This window comes from Pan troglodytes, chromosome 14 (assembly GCF_028858775.2).
Source record: "Pan troglodytes isolate AG18354 chromosome 14, NHGRI_mPanTro3-v2.0_pri, whole genome shotgun sequence".
Classification (NCBI taxonomy): Eukaryota; Metazoa; Chordata; class Mammalia; order Primates; family Hominidae; genus Pan; species Pan troglodytes.
In genome coordinates this window covers 30,950,638-30,969,880 of record NC_072412.2, presented here as the reverse complement: position 1 = coordinate 30,969,880, position 19,243 = coordinate 30,950,638, and the positions used below count along the sequence as shown (strand labels likewise).

General features: G+C 40.4%; 1 protein-coding gene and 1 long non-coding RNA gene across 2 annotated transcripts in view; one reads left to right on the top strand and one right to left on the bottom strand.

The window, feature by feature from the left end:
- Positions 1-12,415: 12,415 nt before the first annotated feature.
- RXFP2 (relaxin family peptide receptor 2) overlaps positions 12,416-19,243 on the bottom strand; it is a 63,463-nt gene continuing 56,635 nt past the window's right edge. Inside the window, exons 17-18 of the mRNA XM_522654.7 lie at positions 18,360-18,578; positions 12,416-13,634 (exon numbers count right to left, since the gene is read on the bottom strand). Of these exons, the coding sequence (XP_522654.2) occupies positions 13,375-13,634; positions 18,360-18,578 (479 nt within the window). The 3' untranslated portion in view covers positions 12,416-13,374. The remainder of the gene's footprint in view (positions 13,635-18,359; positions 18,579-19,243) is intronic.
- Positions 13,556-18,464, top strand: LOC107967875 (uncharacterized). Its single transcript, XR_001708642.3, has 2 exons — positions 13,556-14,340; positions 18,287-18,464. It is a non-coding gene; the product is annotated as an uncharacterized LOC107967875 (long non-coding RNA).

The window sequence follows — 19,243 nt, the reverse complement described above, 5'->3', positions numbered from 1 at the left end:
GCATTTTATACTTTCATATGTTTTCATGTTTTAGTTAGTATTCTTTTGTTTCAACTAGAAGGACTCCTTTTAGCATTTCTTGTAAGGCAGGTCTTGTGGTGATGAACTTCCTCAGCTTTTGTTTGTCTGGGAATCTTTATCTGTCCTTCATTTCTAGGCAGCTTTGCTCAGTATAGTATTCTTGGTTGGCAGTTTCTGTCTTTTAGTACTTTTATTATATCAACCCACCCTCTCCTGGTCTGCAAAGGTTTTGTGAGAAATCAACTGATAGTCTTATGGAAGTATGCATGTATGTGATGAATAGCTTTTCTCTAGCTGCTTTCAAAATTCTCACTTCATGTTTTACTTTTAAGAATGTGATTATAATATGTTTTGGTGAAAATCTCTTTATGTTTAATTATTTGGGGTTCTTCAGGCTTCAAGGATCTGAATATTCATTTACGTGTCCAGATTTGGGAAGTGTTCTGACATTATTTCTGTAAATATGCTTTCTGTTTATTTTGCTTTCACTGTTCTTTCTCAAACTCCTATAATGCATACATTGGTTCAGTTGATGCTGTCTCATAAGTCTCATAAGCGTTTTTCATTCTTTTTTTAAACATTTTTTCCTCTAACTGAATAATTTCCCACAATCTGTTTTTGAGTTCACTGACTCTTTCTTCTATTTGATCAAGTTCTGCCACTGAAGCTCTCTATGGAATTTTTTTAGTTCAGTCATTGTATTCTTCAGCCCCAGAATTTATGTTTGACTTTTTATCACTTCTATCTCTATCTCTTTGGTGAACTTCTCATTTTGTTCATATATTGTTTTCCTGATTTCATTTAGTTGTCTCTGTTCTTGTATCACTGACTGAACTTCTTTAAGATGATTATTTTGAAATATTTGTCACATAGTTTCTAGATCGCGAATTCTTTAGGGTCAGTTACTTAGTGCTTTATTTTGTTCCTTTCTTGGTGTCAAGTTCCCCTGATTATTTGTGATCATTGTGGATTTATGTTGGTGTCTGTGCATTTGAGGAAGTGGGCGTCTCTTGCAGTCTTTGCAACTGACTTCAGCATGGAAAGCCGTTTACAAATCAGCCTGTCCAGGGATTCAGGCTGGAACAGCTGGCGAGGCCTATGAGCAGGTTTACTGCTGGAGTCCTTGGGTAGGCTGCCTTGGTGACTGATCAGTGGGGACTTGGGCCTGATACCTTGGTCCATAAGACACAGGCCTGGTTCTGGGGCAGTCCTGGAGCCTCCATATGTGGAAGGCGTCCTGGAGCTGAGGTAGGCTTGTATGGAGTCTGGGTGCTTGGGGGACTGGGGGTGCTGTGCGGCTGGCCTGGTGTTGGAGTGGGCTTGGAGCTGCAGGAGCTGGGCTGGCTCTAAGGTTCTTTGGAGCTGGTCTAGTCCTCTGGTCTGTGGCAAAGTTGGGTACTCACTTCACTCTCCTTCCCCCACACAGAGGGTATCTCCCTCTGTGCATGCTGCACAGGCTTGGGTCATGGGTGAATGATATGGGTAATATGAAACAGTCTTTCCTTCCCTCTTCAATGTGTCTTTTCTTATTTCTGTGTTCCACCCAGGTGCCATAATCTTTCACCTGGGTTCCTTAGCTCTTGTGAAGGTATCTTCATGCATGGATGGTAGTTCAAACTGATGTTTCTTTGAAAGGTAAGTGCTGAAAACTCCTATTCTGTGCTATGTTGTTAATGTCACTCCCAGATAATCTTTTTTTTAAGGCATTATTCACAGAGTTGTGTTCATTTTATGGTTTCAATTTCTTTTGTAATTCTTAAATATTCTTAAAGAATGTATTTTGTAGATTTTATCAGATATTTCTATTACCTGAAGTTTTTTGTTTTGGTTTGGTTTTGGTTTTGATTCTCATCATCATTTTTATGTGTTTGTTGAATCTCACTCATGGTAGATTATTTCCTCATGATTTACTAATTTGGGATTAAGAATTCATCCTCTGTGAGACGTTACCTGTGAAAGTCTATAAAGGCTAATATAAGGATATAACATTCTGGACTAATATAAGGATATAACATTCTGGGAGGACTGAGTTGGGGATATGTGTTTTAGAGAAGATTATGTTTAGTTCTTCCAATTACAACAGAGGTATCATATCCTAAGATAAATTTTTAGGTAAATTTCTTGGCTTGGGAGTTTATAGACCACAGAAAGTCTAAATTTGTAGTACAAATCCAAATGAATGTCACACACACACACATATATACACACATATTCATGTATATGCATACATACTTTCTTAAAATATCTGAGCTTAGAAATAAGAAAATAGGCCAGGTACAGTGGCTCACGCCTGTAGTCCCAGCACTTTGGGAGGCCGAGATGGGTGGATCACTGGAGGCTAGGAGTTTGAGACAAGCCTGGCCAGTGTGGCAAAACGTCGTCTCTACAAAAAATTCAAAAATTAGCCGGGTGTAGTGGCAGGCGCTGTAATCCTAGATACTTAGGAGGCTAAGGCATGAGAATCACTTGAACCTGGGAGGTGGAGTTTGCAACGAGCTAAGATCATGCCACTGCACACCAGCCTGGGTGACAGAGTGAGTGAGACTCCATCTCAAAACAATGAAAAATAAATAAATAAAATAGGAAAATAATCTTGCTAAAATTACATGTGAATTATAGAAAAATGGGTTCTGAGTAGATGAGGATCTTTGTGATGATTGAAATTTATGAGATAAAGACATATCTATCACTTGTTGAATAATTAATTAGTTTCAGGCTATGTGCTAGAGTATATTTGTTTACTTAGGGTAATTTTGTGAAGTGGTTATTATTTTTTATATTTTAAAGATGAATACACTGAGAAGAAATGGTAGCATCAGGCTATGTTACTCAAAAGTCACCTCTTACTGAATACATTCATTGCTGTTTCTCCTCCTCTAGTAATAATTCTCTCACTTCCCTGATTTATTTTTTCATTTAGAACTTCTCATCCTCTACTGTATTATAAATTTTGCTCATTTTCCTTTATTATTGTTTGTCTCACCTACTCCCCAAGAATGAAAGCTCCATTTAGACAGGTTTATGTTTTTACTGTTATATTTTTTTATCACCTAGAATATTTCCTCGCATAGTGGGCACTCGATAAATATTTGTGAATGGATGAATAATTCAAATGAGATGCTCTGTGCTTTTTTTCTATACACATCTTGCTTCTAAACTTTAATTTATGAATCTGTGACAACTGTTTGTCTTTAGTTCCTTAAAGGCCTTTAAAAATAGTGTTTTTTTTTTAAGTCAGCTATGTTCTGAGAAGGTGAGGTTGCCAAATAAATTAATTCCAATGTGTGACATGTTTCTGTGTATGTTTGTGTCTGTGAAAGCAGGCACTTGTGAATAAATAATGCTTGACTTCCAGCAAATTAAATGCTATTTGAAAGCATATGGCAATATATAAAGTACTGTTCAGGTGTGATGTATTGATACTATTATTCTGTTGCTATATGAGAGTTGTCAGCCAGTTAGACCCATGTTACCAAGTTAGGGCACTTACAGCAAGCTGAAAGCATAAAAATGAATGTTATCAATCAATTTGCTTTCTTATGCACTCAATATAAGTGTCCATCTTACTTTTGGCCTCCATCCTGTCTTGACACTGCCTACACAGAGAGAGGCACAAACACTGCCTACACAGGGAAAGAGAGAGAACAATAAAAATATAGAGGTAGGACAGAGACCAGGAGGCGAGAAAGCAGACTTAGAGGGATAAAGAGGTACATATGTGTGTTCATGTGTGTGCATAGTATGTGGTGAGAGAGCAAAAGAAAAAGGGTCAGAAATGTCAGCAAAGTATTTGAAAGAGAGAGTAGGAAGAAGAGTAGAGAAAAAAGATATTGCAATAAGAAAGAATGTGCTATGAATAAAATTGATAAGACTGGTAAACATGCAGGACTTAATCTTTGAAGTCAAATCTACAGAAGTTCTACAGTTATCTTGCTATGGTCGTTGACTTAGTCTGTTTGTGTTGCTGTAAAGGAATACCTGATGCTGGGTAATGTATGAAGAAAAGAGATTTATTTGGCTCACATTTCTGCAGGCTGCACAAGAAGCATGGCACCAGCATCTGATTCTGGTGAGGGCTTCAGGCTGTTTTCACTCCTAGTGGAAGGCAAAGGGGAGCTGGCCTGTACAGAAATCACATGGCAATAATGGAGGCAAGAAGGGGAGGGAGGTGCCAGAATCTTTTAACAAAAGGCTTCTGTGAGAACAAATAGAGTAAGAATTCACTTCCTCAAGAATGGCACTAAGCCATTCATGAGAAATCCACCCCCGTTACTCAAACTCCTCCCATCAGGCCCCACCTCCAACACTAAGGATCAAATTTTAATATTAGACTTAACAGAGCCAAACAAAACATATACAAACCATAGCATTCCACCCTTGGCCGCCAAATCTCATGTCTTTCTCACATTGCGAAATGCAATCATCCCATCCTAATAATCCTGGAAAGTCTTAATTTATTCCAGCATCAACTCAAAAGTCCAAAGTCTCACCTGGGACTCAAGGCAATTTCCTTTCAGCCATAAGCCAGTAATATCTAAACAAGGGTTTTACTCCCAAGGTACAATGGTGATACAGGCAGGAAAACAATGGTGGTACAGGAAAACAATCCCATTCCAAGAGGGAGAAACTGGCCAAAAGAAAAGAAAAGGGTAACAGGCTTCCACACAAGTCTGAAACCCAGCAGGGCAGACAATAATCTCTAAATCTCCAAAATCATATCCCTTGTCTTCATGTCCCACATCTTAGGCACAGTGGTGTGAGGGGTGGGTTCCCAAGGCCTTGGGCAGCCTCATCCCCAAGGCTTTGCTGGGCAGAGCCCATATGGCTGCTTTCACAGGTTGGAGTTTAATGCTTGTTGCTTTTTTAGGCTGAGATTGCATCATGCTGGTGACTCCATAATTCTGGGGTCTGGAGTGCTGTGGCCCTGCTTTCATGGCATCATTAGGCAGTGCCTTGGTAAAGTGCTCTCTGCAGGGCTCCAACTCCACATTTATGCTCTGCATTGCCTTGGTTGAGTCGCTCTGTGGGGGCTCCACACCTGCAGTAGGCTTCTGCCTGAGCATCCATACTTTTAGATACATCCTCTGAAATCTAGGTGGAAGCTGCCAAGCCTCCCCAACTCTTACATTCTGCACACCTTCAGACTTAACAGCACGTGGAAGATGCCAAGGCTTCCAGCTAGAGTGGCAGACCAAGTAGCATCTGGGGCCTTTTGAGTTGTGGCAGAGATTCAGGGAATATACTTCAGAGGTCAGCAGCACCTCAGGCCATTTCCCCAAAACCATTCTGTCCTCCTAGACCTCTGGAACTGTGATGGGAGGGGTGGCCTCAAATATTTCTGAAATAATTTTGGGGCCTTTTTCCCATTGTCTTTACTATAAGCCCCTGGCTCTATTTTATCCACACCGATTGTTCTAGCAAGTGGTTGCTCTGAAGCATCTTTGGATTCCTCACCTGAAAATATTCTTTCCTTTTTGAACATGCAGCCAGGCTGTGAACTTTACAAATTTTTATGCTCTGCTTTCTTTTTAATGATAAGTTCCAACTTTAGTTCATTCCTTTACTCTCGTGTCTGATTGTAAGCTGTTAAAAGCATCCATGCCACACCTTGAATGCTTTGCTGCTTAGAAATTTCTTCTGCCAGATACTCTAAGACATCACTCTTAAGTTTGGCCTTCCACCAAGCCCAAGGGGACAAACACAATGCAGCAAGTTCCTTGCTAGGTGTAACAAGGGTGACTTTTGCTCTAGAGCCCAATAAGTTTCTCATTTCCATCTGAGACTTCCTCAATATTGCCTTTTCTGTCTATATTTCTATCAGCATTTTGGTCACTACCATTTAACCAGTCTCTAAGAAGTTCCAAACTTTCCCTTGTCTTTTTTCTTCTTCTGAGCTTTGTAAACTCTTCCAACCTCTGCCTATTACCTAGTTCCAAAATGGCTTCCACATTTTCATGTATCTTTATAGCAACACTCCACTCTTCAGTACCAGTTTTCTGTTTTAGCCCACTTATGTTGCTATAAAGGAATACCTGATGCTGGGAAATTTATAAAGAAAAGTGGTTTATTTGGCTTACCATTCTACAGGCTGTACAAGAAGCATGGCAGCAGCATCTGCTTCTGGTGAGGAACTCAGTCTGCTTCCAGTCATTGTGGAAGATGAAGGGGAGCTAACCTATGCAAAAATCACATCGCAAGAGTAAAGGCAAGTGGAGGTGCCAGACACTTTTAAAATAAGCAGCTCTTGTGGGAACTAATAGAGCAGGAACTTACCCACTTGGGAGAATGGCAATAATCCATGCATGAGGGATCTGCCCCATAATCCAAAGACCTCCTGCCAGATCCCATCTTCAACATTAGGGATCACATATCAACATGAGACTTGGTGGGGCCAAACAAACCATATTCAAACCATAGCAGTTGTTTTCTTGAGGCGTGACTTTACCTGCCCTTGGAGATGATCTTGTTAGATAGCATGTCTGGCTCCAGGTGGTTTCACAAGGCTCATTTGTTGAATGAATAAATGAATGAGTGGAAGACAACAGAATTTTAGATGATTGCATTTTGGAGGGATTCACTTTCTTGAAAATCTTATTACTTTTGAATTATGTATTATGTCCAACCCTTTTCTTATTGGCTTACAAAGAGCAGGGCTGGGTAGAAATAAGAAATTCAAAGGAGGTGAGGAACCAAGAATATCTAAGGGAGAGCATGAAATGCAGAAGATCGGACAATGACAACCAAAAGATTTTCTGTTTCAAAGCAATGGAATAATACAGCACTCTAAGGTTATTGCCTGTGACATAAAAACAAGGAAGATGCATCAATTAATACCACTGCCTCAAACAACCATCATGTGAATTGAGATTTTTACTCCACTACTCAGTGCTTCTTCAGTAGGGTCTGTGAAACTTTTCCTTAAGATCACCTTCTAGATTTCATGCTTTTAGTTGACATGTTTGTGCCTTATGATTTGGTCGAGGAAAAAATAAAGAAAAAATAAGAAGTTAGGAAATGTATATATGGACCCACCAGGGTTCTCATCTCCCCTCTCCAGCCTGGGCCACTTATTTATTTTAACCTTTTGGAATTTTCTATCCTTTTTAATAAAAATCCCCCCTCCCAAATTTAGGTGGGTCTTGAACCCACTTGTTAAATATATAAAAATCTATTGCTTTTAGATGCATTTATGAGAATAGCCTATTTTCATCAGGGAGGATAGAATTTCAACAACTACATTAGTATATAAACATATATAATTTTTTTTTTTTGAGATGAAGTTTCACTCTTGTTGCCTAGGCTGGAGCACAATGGCACAATCTCGGCTCACTGCAACCTCCGCCTCCCAGGTTCAAGTGATTCTCTTGCCTCAGCCTCCTGAGTAGCTGGGATTACAGGCGCCTGCCACCAGGCCTGGCTAATTTTTGTATTTTTAGTAGAGATTGGGTTTCACGATGTTGACCAGGCTGGTCTCAAGCTCCTGACCTCAGATGATCCAACTGCCTCGGCCTCCCAACGTGCTGGGATTACAGACATGAACCACCGCTCCCAGCCATAAATATTTTTGGGGCAGGGTTTCACTTTGTCACCCAGGCTGCAGTACAGTGGTACCATCATGGCTCACTGCAGCCTCGACCTCCTAGGCTCAGGTGATCCTTCCACCTCAGCCTCCTGGGTAGCTGGGACTATAGGGGGTGGGCACCATGCTGTCTAATTTTTTGTATTTTTTTGTAGAGATAGGGTTTCACCATGTTGCCTAGGGTGGTCTCGAACTCCTGGGCTCATGCAATCCACCCACCTTGGCCTTCCAAAGTGTTGGGATTACAAGCATGAGCCACCGCACACCTGCCTCAACAAAACTTATTGTATAATTTTTGGATCAGATTAAAAATCGAGTGTCAAGATTTAGTAAGAAAAGTCAAAATAAGCTCACTCTAACTGTATTTATGTTTTTAATAGAGAGTTTTTACAAATGAACTTATCTATGACAGCTGTAGACAGGTTGAAGTCAGGGAGATCTGTATGGAGGGCAAAGATCAGGGAGCCAAGAGTAAATCTCCAGAAATTTCTACATAAGTTTAAGGGCCAAGAGGAGAAAGAGGGAAGTTCATAAAGATGTGAGAAAGAAGAGCCAGGGAAGTGGTTCAGAACAGAAATGAATGTTATCCTTCATTCCAAGAGAGGAGTTTAGAGATTGAGAAAATGGACATCAGTAACTAATTCTCCAGGGAGGCAAAGTAGCTGAGGAAAGGCAAATGCTCACTGGATTGTCGTCCTGGCAACCTTAATGAGGACAACAGGCTCCCACACAAGTCTGAAACCCAGCAGGGCAGACATTAATCTTTAATGTGGTGTGGTGGTGTGGTGAGTGTGGAAGCCACATTCAGTTGGTTGAGAAGTCAAAGTGAGGTAAGATGTTGATGACAAAGAGCTTATCATTATTTCAAAATGTTTAGCTGTAAAGAGCATTTGAGAACAAGACAGAAGCTATAAGAAGGTGTCGGGTGGTAGGAATGTCTTTTTAGGTGTGAGAAATGTGAGCATTGAGAGCTGAGGGGAAAGAGCCAGTAGAGAGGAAGAGAAGTTGATGATACACAGGAAAGGGTGTGTTGCTGATGGTGCAAGACTTGAGATAGGCATCAACCTTGGTTAAGAACCACATGTTCTATCCTGGTTCTATGGGGAAATTAAATAGTTATCTCTTTATCCTACAACACTTTTCCCAGGAATATACCCACTCATACATGCTAGACATTCCCATGCATTTACATCTGGTTTAGAGAATAATGTAGGCAGTATTAGACCTACACTTATGTGAAGAGACCAGTCTGTGATCTGTGGTAAAACGATTGCATGTTAATCTTCCTGATCTCTGCATTCCTAAATTTTGCTAGCAATAGGTTACCTAATTTTTACGTGGTGCTTACTGTTGTTCTTTGGTTAGCTGCCATGGTTTAGAAAAGCTTCATTGTCTGAGGTTTGCTTCAGCTTTCTTTTCACAGCAGAATGGGGTCTCGTAAGCCTCCCCTCAAAGGACTGGTTTTCTGAACATTGGTGCCCTTTGCATTGACTCTTCATGAACAATGTGTAATATCTCAGGGGAATTGAGAATGGAATGATCTTTGCACTTGATGTAAATTTTTAAATGCTTACCACTTGGACCTTCAGCATGTGGTTTTATCCACAAAACGGCTTTTGACAGACAGGGGACCAGTCATCTGTTTATGTGATTTGATCTTAAGGAAACTCTATTACAGATAAGGGAAGAGATGTAAAGATATTTGTCTGAGGTCATGTAAGCAGTTGATGGTTGAACTAAAACTACAGCTCCAGCCCCCTGACTTTTGACCTTTATTTCCTTACCTTAAATGTGTGTTGCCTATAGCAGCAAAGGGTATGGTTTCCATTAAAAATAATTGCTGAATCAAACACCCTAGCATCACGAATTCAGAAATTTGTGAAACCAGTAAAAGCATTATTGATTCTCAGGTGGTCTAGAAATAATTTTTTCTTATATTGAAGCCACTTATGAGCTTATAACTCAAAATAGCTATGAGTTTGCTTAGAACTTAGAGGTAAGAAATGTCACCATGGGCTTCAGACAGCAGAAGGTTCACATTTCTGGATGTGCAGTTTTGTAACTTGGCCTTATTCTTCCCAATTTCTTCATTTTTAATTTACTTCTTCCGTATGCGGGATGTGGGGAAATATCCTGAAGACAATTCTAGTGAAATACGTTGAGTAATAGGTTCTATTAGTTTATAGGGCTTTAGGAAGTATTTCTCAAGGACTTTGAAGTCTCCTACTGAAAAGCCCTTTAAAAAGAGAATAGTCTAATTTCATTTAATTTTCCTGGCTCAAAAATGAAAATGATCATTACTAAATATGCATCTTACATCCTGCATAAACAGAATGTCAGAAAACTGATATATAGGCCGGGTGCGGTGGCTCACGCTTATAATCCCAGCACTTTAGGAGGCCGAGGCGGGCGGATCACGAGGTCAGGAGATTGAGACCATCCTAGCTAACACGGTGAAACCCCATCTCTACTAAAAATACAAAAAGTTAGCCAAGCGTGGTGGTGGGCACCTGTAGTCCCAGCTACTCAGGAGGCTGAAGCAGGAGAATGGCGTGAACCCAGGAGGTGGAACTTGTAGTGAGCCGAGATTGTGGCACTGCACTCCAGCCTGGGCGACAGGGTGAGACTCCGTCTCAGAAACAAAAACAAAAACAAAAACAAAAACCTGACATATAAACAGGCAAATATATAAGCAGATCTTTGTAATGGCTCTCCCTTTCTTTATTCAACAGGGTAAGGGAATAAGGAAATACAAATTCTTGTCTTTAATTAATATTTTGTTTCTTGAGTGAAGTTGTCTAAGGCAACTTTGTAAGTGCCCATTTATGCTACATTGAAAACAATGAAAAAGGAATGTGCCTTACAAGTATTTCTGGTTAATTTTGGAAGATATATTTCTGTCAGCTCCCCTTGGGCCATTTATAAAATAATAGGTTAGATATGATTGGTGACACTCTATGGTTTCTCCTTTCTATCATGTGCACTCTCGGGAGCTCTGTATTGCTTACTAACTTGAGGATGGTAAGGTAAGTCTTTACCTTGGGTGAGATAAAGTCTTGAAAATGTAGCATGAGCAAATCTGTAGCAAATCACCAAATATGAATTCAATCTGGCAGCAGAGTCATCCTTAAGAGATAAACCTTGGGGTGATGGGCCTGCTTTTGTGGCTTCATGATGCCATGGAGACCTGCTGAATGGAGCTGTGGAGCTGGGGTGTAGGGTAGGGTTGGGGAAAGGTGATAGTGCTACCTGTACATAAAGCTCAAATAAATATAATTTATCCTGAAGCTCCTGACCATCAAGAGGCATTTCAGCAATTGCAATGGACATGAACTCTTTTGATAGAATAGTTTATGTCGATTGCAATTTCTGAAATAGCCTACTGAATTAAAAAAAGCTATGAAAGCTATGAACAAAAAGCCTCTAGGATGAAGCAAAGCTATGTAAACTATCTTATCAATGTCTAACACAAATAAAACACATACCCTTTTTCTGTACACTCGTCTGAAGCTCCATATTGATTTTTTGGGGTATTTTTTTCTTATCCTCTTCAAGACATCAGTCATATACAGATGCATAGTTAGGATGTGGAGCAGATGAATTGCCCACACCCTCTCCCACTCAGAGATGGCACCGTCTGTGGCCTCTGAAATTCTGCAGTGACATTTAATTGATGCTTAGATTGTCATGGAAAATGGTTCATGGACACAGGTGATATTTTCATAACCACACAGAAATACCATGTTTAGAAAACAGGCTTGGCCTAGCACAAAAGTTCTCACTCAATCCAGATTAAAGACTATTATTTGCTAAAATAATACAAATTTCTAATGGTTTTCTATTTGCAGAGCAGTACAGAATAAGACTATAAATTACCAAGCTATCAGATATGAAGTTCATGCTATTTGTTGGCATGTTGCTGACCTATGTAGAGCTCCCATTTTTCCATACAGCTGCCACCTTCCCCAAAGCATCTGGTTGTGTGCCTGTTCTCATGCCCACTCACTGCACTACAGTAAAGTGCGGGCTCTTACATGGTTCCCAAAGACTTGGTTCATGGACCACGGATGATGCTTTTCAAGAACGGGAGACACACATTGGTGCTAAAATTACAATACCCTAGGCTCAGGGTCTACCCCTTATTTATGCTCCTGGTGTTAGAAAATGTATTAGGAAATAAATCGTAAGATGATCAAGGACTGGCAAAGACATCTGATAAAATGTCAGCAAACCTGGAAAACAAGTTAGGAAGCAATTCATCATACTGAAGAAACAAGATGGAGAAAAATTTAAAGCCATAAAGGAAAGGGTAGCATAGTCAATGAGTGGGAACATTATTTCTAGAATCCTAATGAAAATCTTTTATTATACATGAGAAATATCTTACTCGATCAAAATGAATGAACTCACGTTATGATTTTAGTCAATAGTGAGTAATAACAAGTAAATTACCAGAATGGCTGAGACCCATAAACTCTGAATTTCTTTCTCTTCTGGATGCTACTGGATAAAGGGTGTCCATTTAATATGTAATAGGAGGTATTGTGGTGGTCTTAGTCAGCTGCTTACATTTTATCTCATTAAAGGAACTCAGAATGAAGTGAACAGTGAAGAAACTAAGTAACTGCCTCATGCTGTGGCAAAAGGGGAAGAGAAAGAAAAATATAGGATGTGTCTTGTGAACTGAAACACTGTGTTTCCTGGCTGTATTCTTTATCAGGAGAAACATGCTTAACAGTCAACAAACCCCATCCATGGTATTTGTTAAGCTTAAATTAATATATAGACAAGTGCAAAATATAATTTTATTTACCCAATTCTCATTTTCACATACAATTTTTTTCAGTTTCATTTTCAAAAAACCACCCCAAACTTCATTGCTTTTTTGTTAAAAACAATGAGAACAAAACCATTGTGAGTATGCAAACAGTCCCAAATAAAACCATAATTCTTGAATCCCATTTAACACTTCTTATCTGCATATTTTATGAAAGCAGAACTTGCCAGCAATAGGGATACTGCTCTAAAGAAATTATACTTTAAGAATATTAAAGTGTAGTTTTTAGCAGTGAAAGTGTCCAATTTGTTTGTGCCCTGGGCAACCTTCAGAAAAATATCTTAAGAATTCATCTCTTCTGATATTAAATAAAATCCAAAAGGCAAATGGTATGAGGCTTCATCAGTGTGACTCTCTGGTCATAGGTTAGACATGGTAACCTGGTCTGAAGTTCTGTTTTCAAAGTGGCTACTCCATCGGTCTTCACAGAGGAGGACTTCGGGTAGATGAATATTTTGGAAATCCTTTGCTATCAATCCAGCAGGATGCTGATGGTTTTATTTGATATTGAAAAGGCAAGGAAAGAGATGTTAGATTTCTGTTATTATGGCCACACTGGAATCAGATGTTGTGAGTGTTTCTATTTCATGGACAGTGCAACCCGATGTGAAAGACCACACAGTGCCAACCTGTGGTCATTTGTTGGTGGGTTGTGTTGATTAGCTAGAGACCAGCTGCACCTCAGCCCACTATACACGAATTCACATGCGCTTTTCAGGCATGTGGGGTGAGGAGAGGAACCTTTGGTGCTGTCCTCAGCACGGTTGGTAGATAGTACAGCTGCCATTGGAATGCAGTGACAGGAGCCATTCTGCTGTGCTCTCTGTGCAGAAAGGCTTGCCGTTGGTAAAGATGAAAAGCATTGCAGATGTCATCTTCCAAAAGCTGTCCCCTGTTTTAGGTAGTCCACTGAAAGTCCAGTGATCCAAAATGATTGCTAGGAAACTGGTTTCATTATACTGTCTCCAAGTGTTATTTTGTTCAAAACCCCAAGTTTCAGGGAAGAGGAGTCCTCTATCCACACAATGGATGTAGATAAACTTTTTTTTTTAATTTTGAAAATTGATTTCCTCTGATGTTTGTGCAGCAGCTGTTTCAACTTGTCCTTAAAAAAGTTGGTTGTGAGAGTATAGAGGATTGGATTCAAAGCACTGTTAACTGGAAGGAAAAAAATCACTATCCAGGAAGTCATTGTGTCTGGAAAAGGAAGCAAAGTGTGAAAAAAAAAAGTTGAAGTTTTAAATAGACATAAAATACAAATAACACTTTGCAGTCAATGCTATTTATGAGAGGGAGACATAGTACATTTTAAGTTTTCTCTCACCTGAAGGAAAATCTTTGTTGGAAGAGCACAGAAGCTATGAATTCAAGGTCTTAACGATTTAACTTTTCTGAGTTTCAGTAAATAATGTGAAGGTCATTGTGATATTAACAGGAAATATGTGAAAACATTTTGTAAACTATAAATTGCTATATAATGCATTTTTTCCTATTTTATCACCTTCCTTTATAGGAAAATAAAAAAATAAAGAAATAATCTTTAGTCAATCGAGTGAGGTTCACAAAACTTCTGGTCCAGGAGCCAGATCTGACCTTGGTCTTAACTCCATCCAGTTCTCAAAGCTTATTGCCCTGCCCTGGTGTTCTGGTTATCCTGTTATCCTATTAAAAGCTTTGAAGAGCAAAGAGGAATGCATTCCCTAAACTTGATGAAATTCTCTTGTGTGCAGCCCTACAAATGCTAATAGAATATTCAGGGAAAGAGGTCACAAGAAGTTCTTTGTGAGGTGAAATTTGGAATGATAGTGTCCTTCCTGAGAGCATCATTTCATTTGCTTGGTTAGCACAAAATGCATCTTTCCCTTTACACGTGGCCTAATCCTGTGGCCGGACACTTAGCTAGGTGAGTGTGAGCGAATCACTTATGCTTCCTCAACTTCATCTGCTCTCTCTGTTAAAGGGGGCTGGTGATAACTTGCTCACTGAATCCAGCGGGCTGGGCCAGAGTCAGCTCTGCTGATGTGCTTTTTTGGTACTAAGACTTGAGATCCTCAAACCTTACCACAGGACGCTACTTCCTCTCACATCTTCACAATTTCAAGGAACTCCCCATTCAGGTGAAGAGGTGGCTAGTAAGACCAATGATGCTTTCTCTCATCATCCTCTGCTCTCCTCCTTCGCAATCTCATAATTTTTTTTATCCTTCAGCCACTGTTATTTTGTTCTTCTCTTGACCCTGCCTTATTTCTTGTATCTTTCTGTTCTTCCTCTCTATGTCTTCTTCCTTTTCCATTTCTTCTCTGACTGCTTATCTGACCTTCCTTCTTCTTTTCCTTTGATCTCTTTCCTCTCCTTTTCTATATTTACCTTCCTCTCTTCCTATCCTATCTTCTCTTCCTTGTCCTTATTTTTTAACTGAAAGGAATATGAAAGAAAAAAATTATGTTTTAGCCTGTCTTAAATTAAGTTTTATGTTATTTGTCCCTAATTAAAAAAAATTAGACAATCTGAACAGTTAGTGATTGAAGAAAAACAAAATAAGTGGCCTTTTTCTGTTGTGCCCACAAAGGGAATTGTGATCACGAATCCCACCCCAATCTCACAGAAAAACAATGCCTGATAGTGCCTGCTTTCAATAGGCAAAGGCAAATAGGCCACGTAAGTTCCACTCTGAATGAAATCAGGCATGTTCAGGGTGGTATGGCCATAGACTTAAGTTCTACTCTGAATGAGACTTCTTTTTGTTTTTGTTTTGTTTTGTTTTTGAAATGGAGTCTCGCTCTGTCGCCCAGGCTGGAGGGCAGTGGCACGATCTCGGCTCACTGCAAGCTCTACCTCCTATGTTCATGCCATTCTCCTGCCTCAGCCTCCTGAGTAGCTGGGACTACAGGCACCTGCCACCATGCCCGGCTAATTTTTTGTATATTTTCAGTAGAGATGGGGTTTCACCGTGTTAGCCAGGATGGTCTCGATCTCCTGATCTCGTGATCTGCCCACCTCGGCCTCCCAAAGTGCTGGGATGAGACTTCTTATAAGATTAGCAGCAGCTGAGTTCTGAGATAGGCTAACTCTGGCCTATCTTTTGGGTGACCCCAGGTACTGTCAGTGGCATGCCATAACCAGTAAATGCCAGACTTCTTGGAGGGTGGGGACAGGGTTGGTTTAGGTCAGTGAAGGCAGCATTTCTTACAACGCCATGGGAAGCTGGGCAAGCGAGAAGAAGCTTTGTCAACTGTGATCATGACATTTTTCCTGGTTCCACTGAGGTGTTCAAGACAAACCTCAGACTATTGAACTATACATGTAAAGAAAGACTGGTGTGTGGCTCAATAATGTTTCCACAAGACAATGTTCTACTCTTCTAGTTCCCTTCATGGGGGTATTTACTAAGCTTATCATGATCTGAGGTGTCGTAGACTCGCTGAGGATGATGAATTCTGCTGCCATGTGAGGACACAGCAGAGCGGACGCCTCCTGTGAGGCAATGAGAAGGGCTCAGGAGAAATCAAACCTGCTGACACTTTGATCTTGGACTTCCAGCCTCCAGAACTGGACGTCCTTTGTTATAGCAGTCCTAGTGGCCTCATACAGACAGAAAAAGCCTCAAAGAAGATTAAAACAGGCAGGAATTTGAGGGACCATCTAGAGGTAGTCTCATTGAGTTGAGGTGAGATGGTCTCCCTGAGATCACTCAACAAGTCAGTGGCAGGGGCAGGAAAGGAACCCAGGACCTCCGCCTTACTTGTTGCTGGGTCCTTCTTCCACCACACTAGGCTGCGTCCCCCTACAAGTGGGAAAGCACATCAAAAGGTGTGGAGACGGGGTCAGGCTTGGTGGTTCACGCTTGTAATCCCAGCACTTTAGGAGGCCAAGGCAGGGGGCAGATCACTTGGGGTCAGGAGTTCGAGACCAGCCTGGCCAACATGGTGAAACCCCGTCTCTACTAAAAATACAAAAATTAACCAGGTGTGGTGGTGCACATCTGTAATCCCAGCTACTCGGGAGGCTGAGGCATGAGAATCGCTTGAACCAGGGAGGCAGAGGTTGCAGTCAGTTGGGATCACACCACTGCACTCCAGCCTGGGCAACAGAGCGAGACTCCATTTTTTTTTTTTTTTTTGAAGAAAGTGTGGAGACAGTAGTGGGGAGGGGGTTGATGAGACTGATCCCCTATTCCATCACTCTTGGACCAGCTCACCTTCTTTAGTTGACTAATCATTTACTCAAAAGCACTATGTGAAAAACACTGTGGAAAATGCACAGAAGAATAAGACATACACGCCTCCCCAAGCTTATCATCTGAAGGACACAATGGACACACTAAGAAATAGTGTCGCTATGAGGCAGTTCACATGAGGCCAATAAACCTGGTGTAAACAAACCATCATGGATGTTTAAGCAACTGGATTGCATGAAAGTGGGGTGAGAAGAGATCGAAAATGGCACTGCACCATAGAAGAGGGAGTATTTGGGTTGAGCCTTGGAGGATGGGAAGTGGTGTTTAGTAGGCTAAAATCTTAAAAGGTGAAAGTATAATCCAGGTTGGGGGGACAGCTTCAGGAAAGGCTGATGTCTTCTCAGAAAAGCATAGAAAACAAAGCCCAATCATTCCAGTGGGCCTGGATCACAGTGTATGAGGGTGGGAGGTAAGAAATATTATAATGCTCATCCCAGCACTTGGACTTTGTTCCATGAGCAATGGAGGCCAACGGACACTTTTGTCCTGCTGAATTTGAAAGGTTAGGGTGTAAAATTGAGATGTCCAGGTAGCAGTAATAGATTGGAGGCTGTTCATCAAGTGAACAACTGTGACTATTAACATTTAATTATCTCTGTTCTTCACGTGCAACTGGGTCTCCCCACATGACCTCCCACAAAACCCTCTTATGGCTTCTTCTCTCACCACCCAGCAAAGGCTTCCAAGTATTCAGCCCTGACCTGATCTCCTTCCTAATTTTCACTTTCGTATCCTACACGGCCTGAGGAGCATCTGTGCCATGTGGAGACAGAACTGATAGCTTAAGAGGATGTTGTGAATGTTGTGTGGTATTTTGCAGCAAGATATTTGACATAGCCTCACAACTGAGTGCACAGGAGGGACATAGGTTGTTACAGCTGTTTATCGTCTGTGCATTCATCACTCTTTCATAAGGGATATCAAAGTATCAGGCATCCTGCTTGACACTGAGGAGTCAAGATGTATAAGACACAATTACTGTCTTGGATCAACTCCCAAGTAGATCTGCTATCGGCTGGAACAGTAGGTTGACGATGATTCCAAACTATTTTACTGAGAGTTAGGTTAAAGCCCTGGGTGGTGGCCCCTAAATAGCTGTGATCTCTAGATTCCAGAAGGGGCTTCAGATGAAATTCTGCTAAGGAAAGGTGATTTTCTCTGGTTGAAGTAGAGGTGTGTTCAGGGAATTTGGCCTTTTGGAGGAGACTCTTTCAGGAAATATCTCGTGCTCCGCAGAGCCCAGCATGACATTTTATGGCTAGGACCATGGAATAGAATGGTGGTTCTAGCCAGATGAGTGTGCATCAGAATCACAGGGGAATTTTTACATAACATCCATCTATAGGTTTTAGCCTCTAGAGACAAAACAGTCCCGGGTGGAACCTGGGCATGTATATTTTGATTGTTTTATGCATACTCCTAGTGAAGAACCAATATCTTGCTCAGATAGAAGCAAGATACTCAGACTTAGTTTCTCTGTAGCTCCTGCTTTTTATTATTCCTGGTTGGATTGCACCACTACTCAGTTTCTATTTTATAATACTGATTATAAAACATGGAGGGAAATAACTCTTTGTATTGGTTTTTATGGATAATTTATTATGTGTCCTAGACTCTGGCCTTGTCAAAAGAAGGACGTAAGAAGGCACGATGTATTATACTTGGGAATGATAGAAGAGACTGACCTGGTATTTCCACCCGGAAGAGGGAAAGGATTTTAACTACAAATACAGGAATCCAGCAGATGGCATCAGAGAACACTATAAAAAAGAAACGATTTGCAACAGCCACCTCTCTTCCAAAACAATTCCTTACTTCTGTGGTCTGCAAGGTGGTTTTTTGAATGGAACAGAACATAGTAATATAGGAAAACACAATGATGAGAAAAGCCAGCAAGTTCACACCTGTTGGGAAAAGCACACTTTTAACATCTCAGGCGTAAAAGTCAACAGTAAAATTACTGTGGTACAGGTTGAGTATCCCTTACCCAAAATGTTTGAAACCAGAAATGTTTTGGATTTCGGATTTCGGAATATTTACACATTCATAATGATATATCTTGGAAATGGTTCCCAAGTCTAAACACAAAATTTATTTATGTTTCATATACACCTTATACACATAGTCTGAAAGTAACTTTGTACAATATTTTAAATAATTTTGGGCATGAAACAAAGTTTGCATACATTGAACCATCAGACAGCAAAAGCTTCAGGTGTGGAATTTTCCACTTGTGGCATCATGTTGATGCTCAAAAAGTTCCATATTTTAGAGCATTTCAAATTTTGGATTTTCAAATTACAAATGCTTAACCTGTACTTAGATGTTAAATACAGTGCCTCTTCCACGGGCACTTCCAGGAAGCATTCTTTTATATGAGCCCAGTGGTGTTAGGTAAAACCCAGGTTCAAGGGAATAAAAACAAAGAAATTGGGTTCACCAGATGAAAAAGAGATTTCAAATACATAAACCCTTATGAGGAATTATAGACTTCTAAAATTCAGATCTAGGCATATCATGAAGTAAACTCTAGCTCTTTTAAAGCATGAAAAGAAGCTATTTTTGTTTT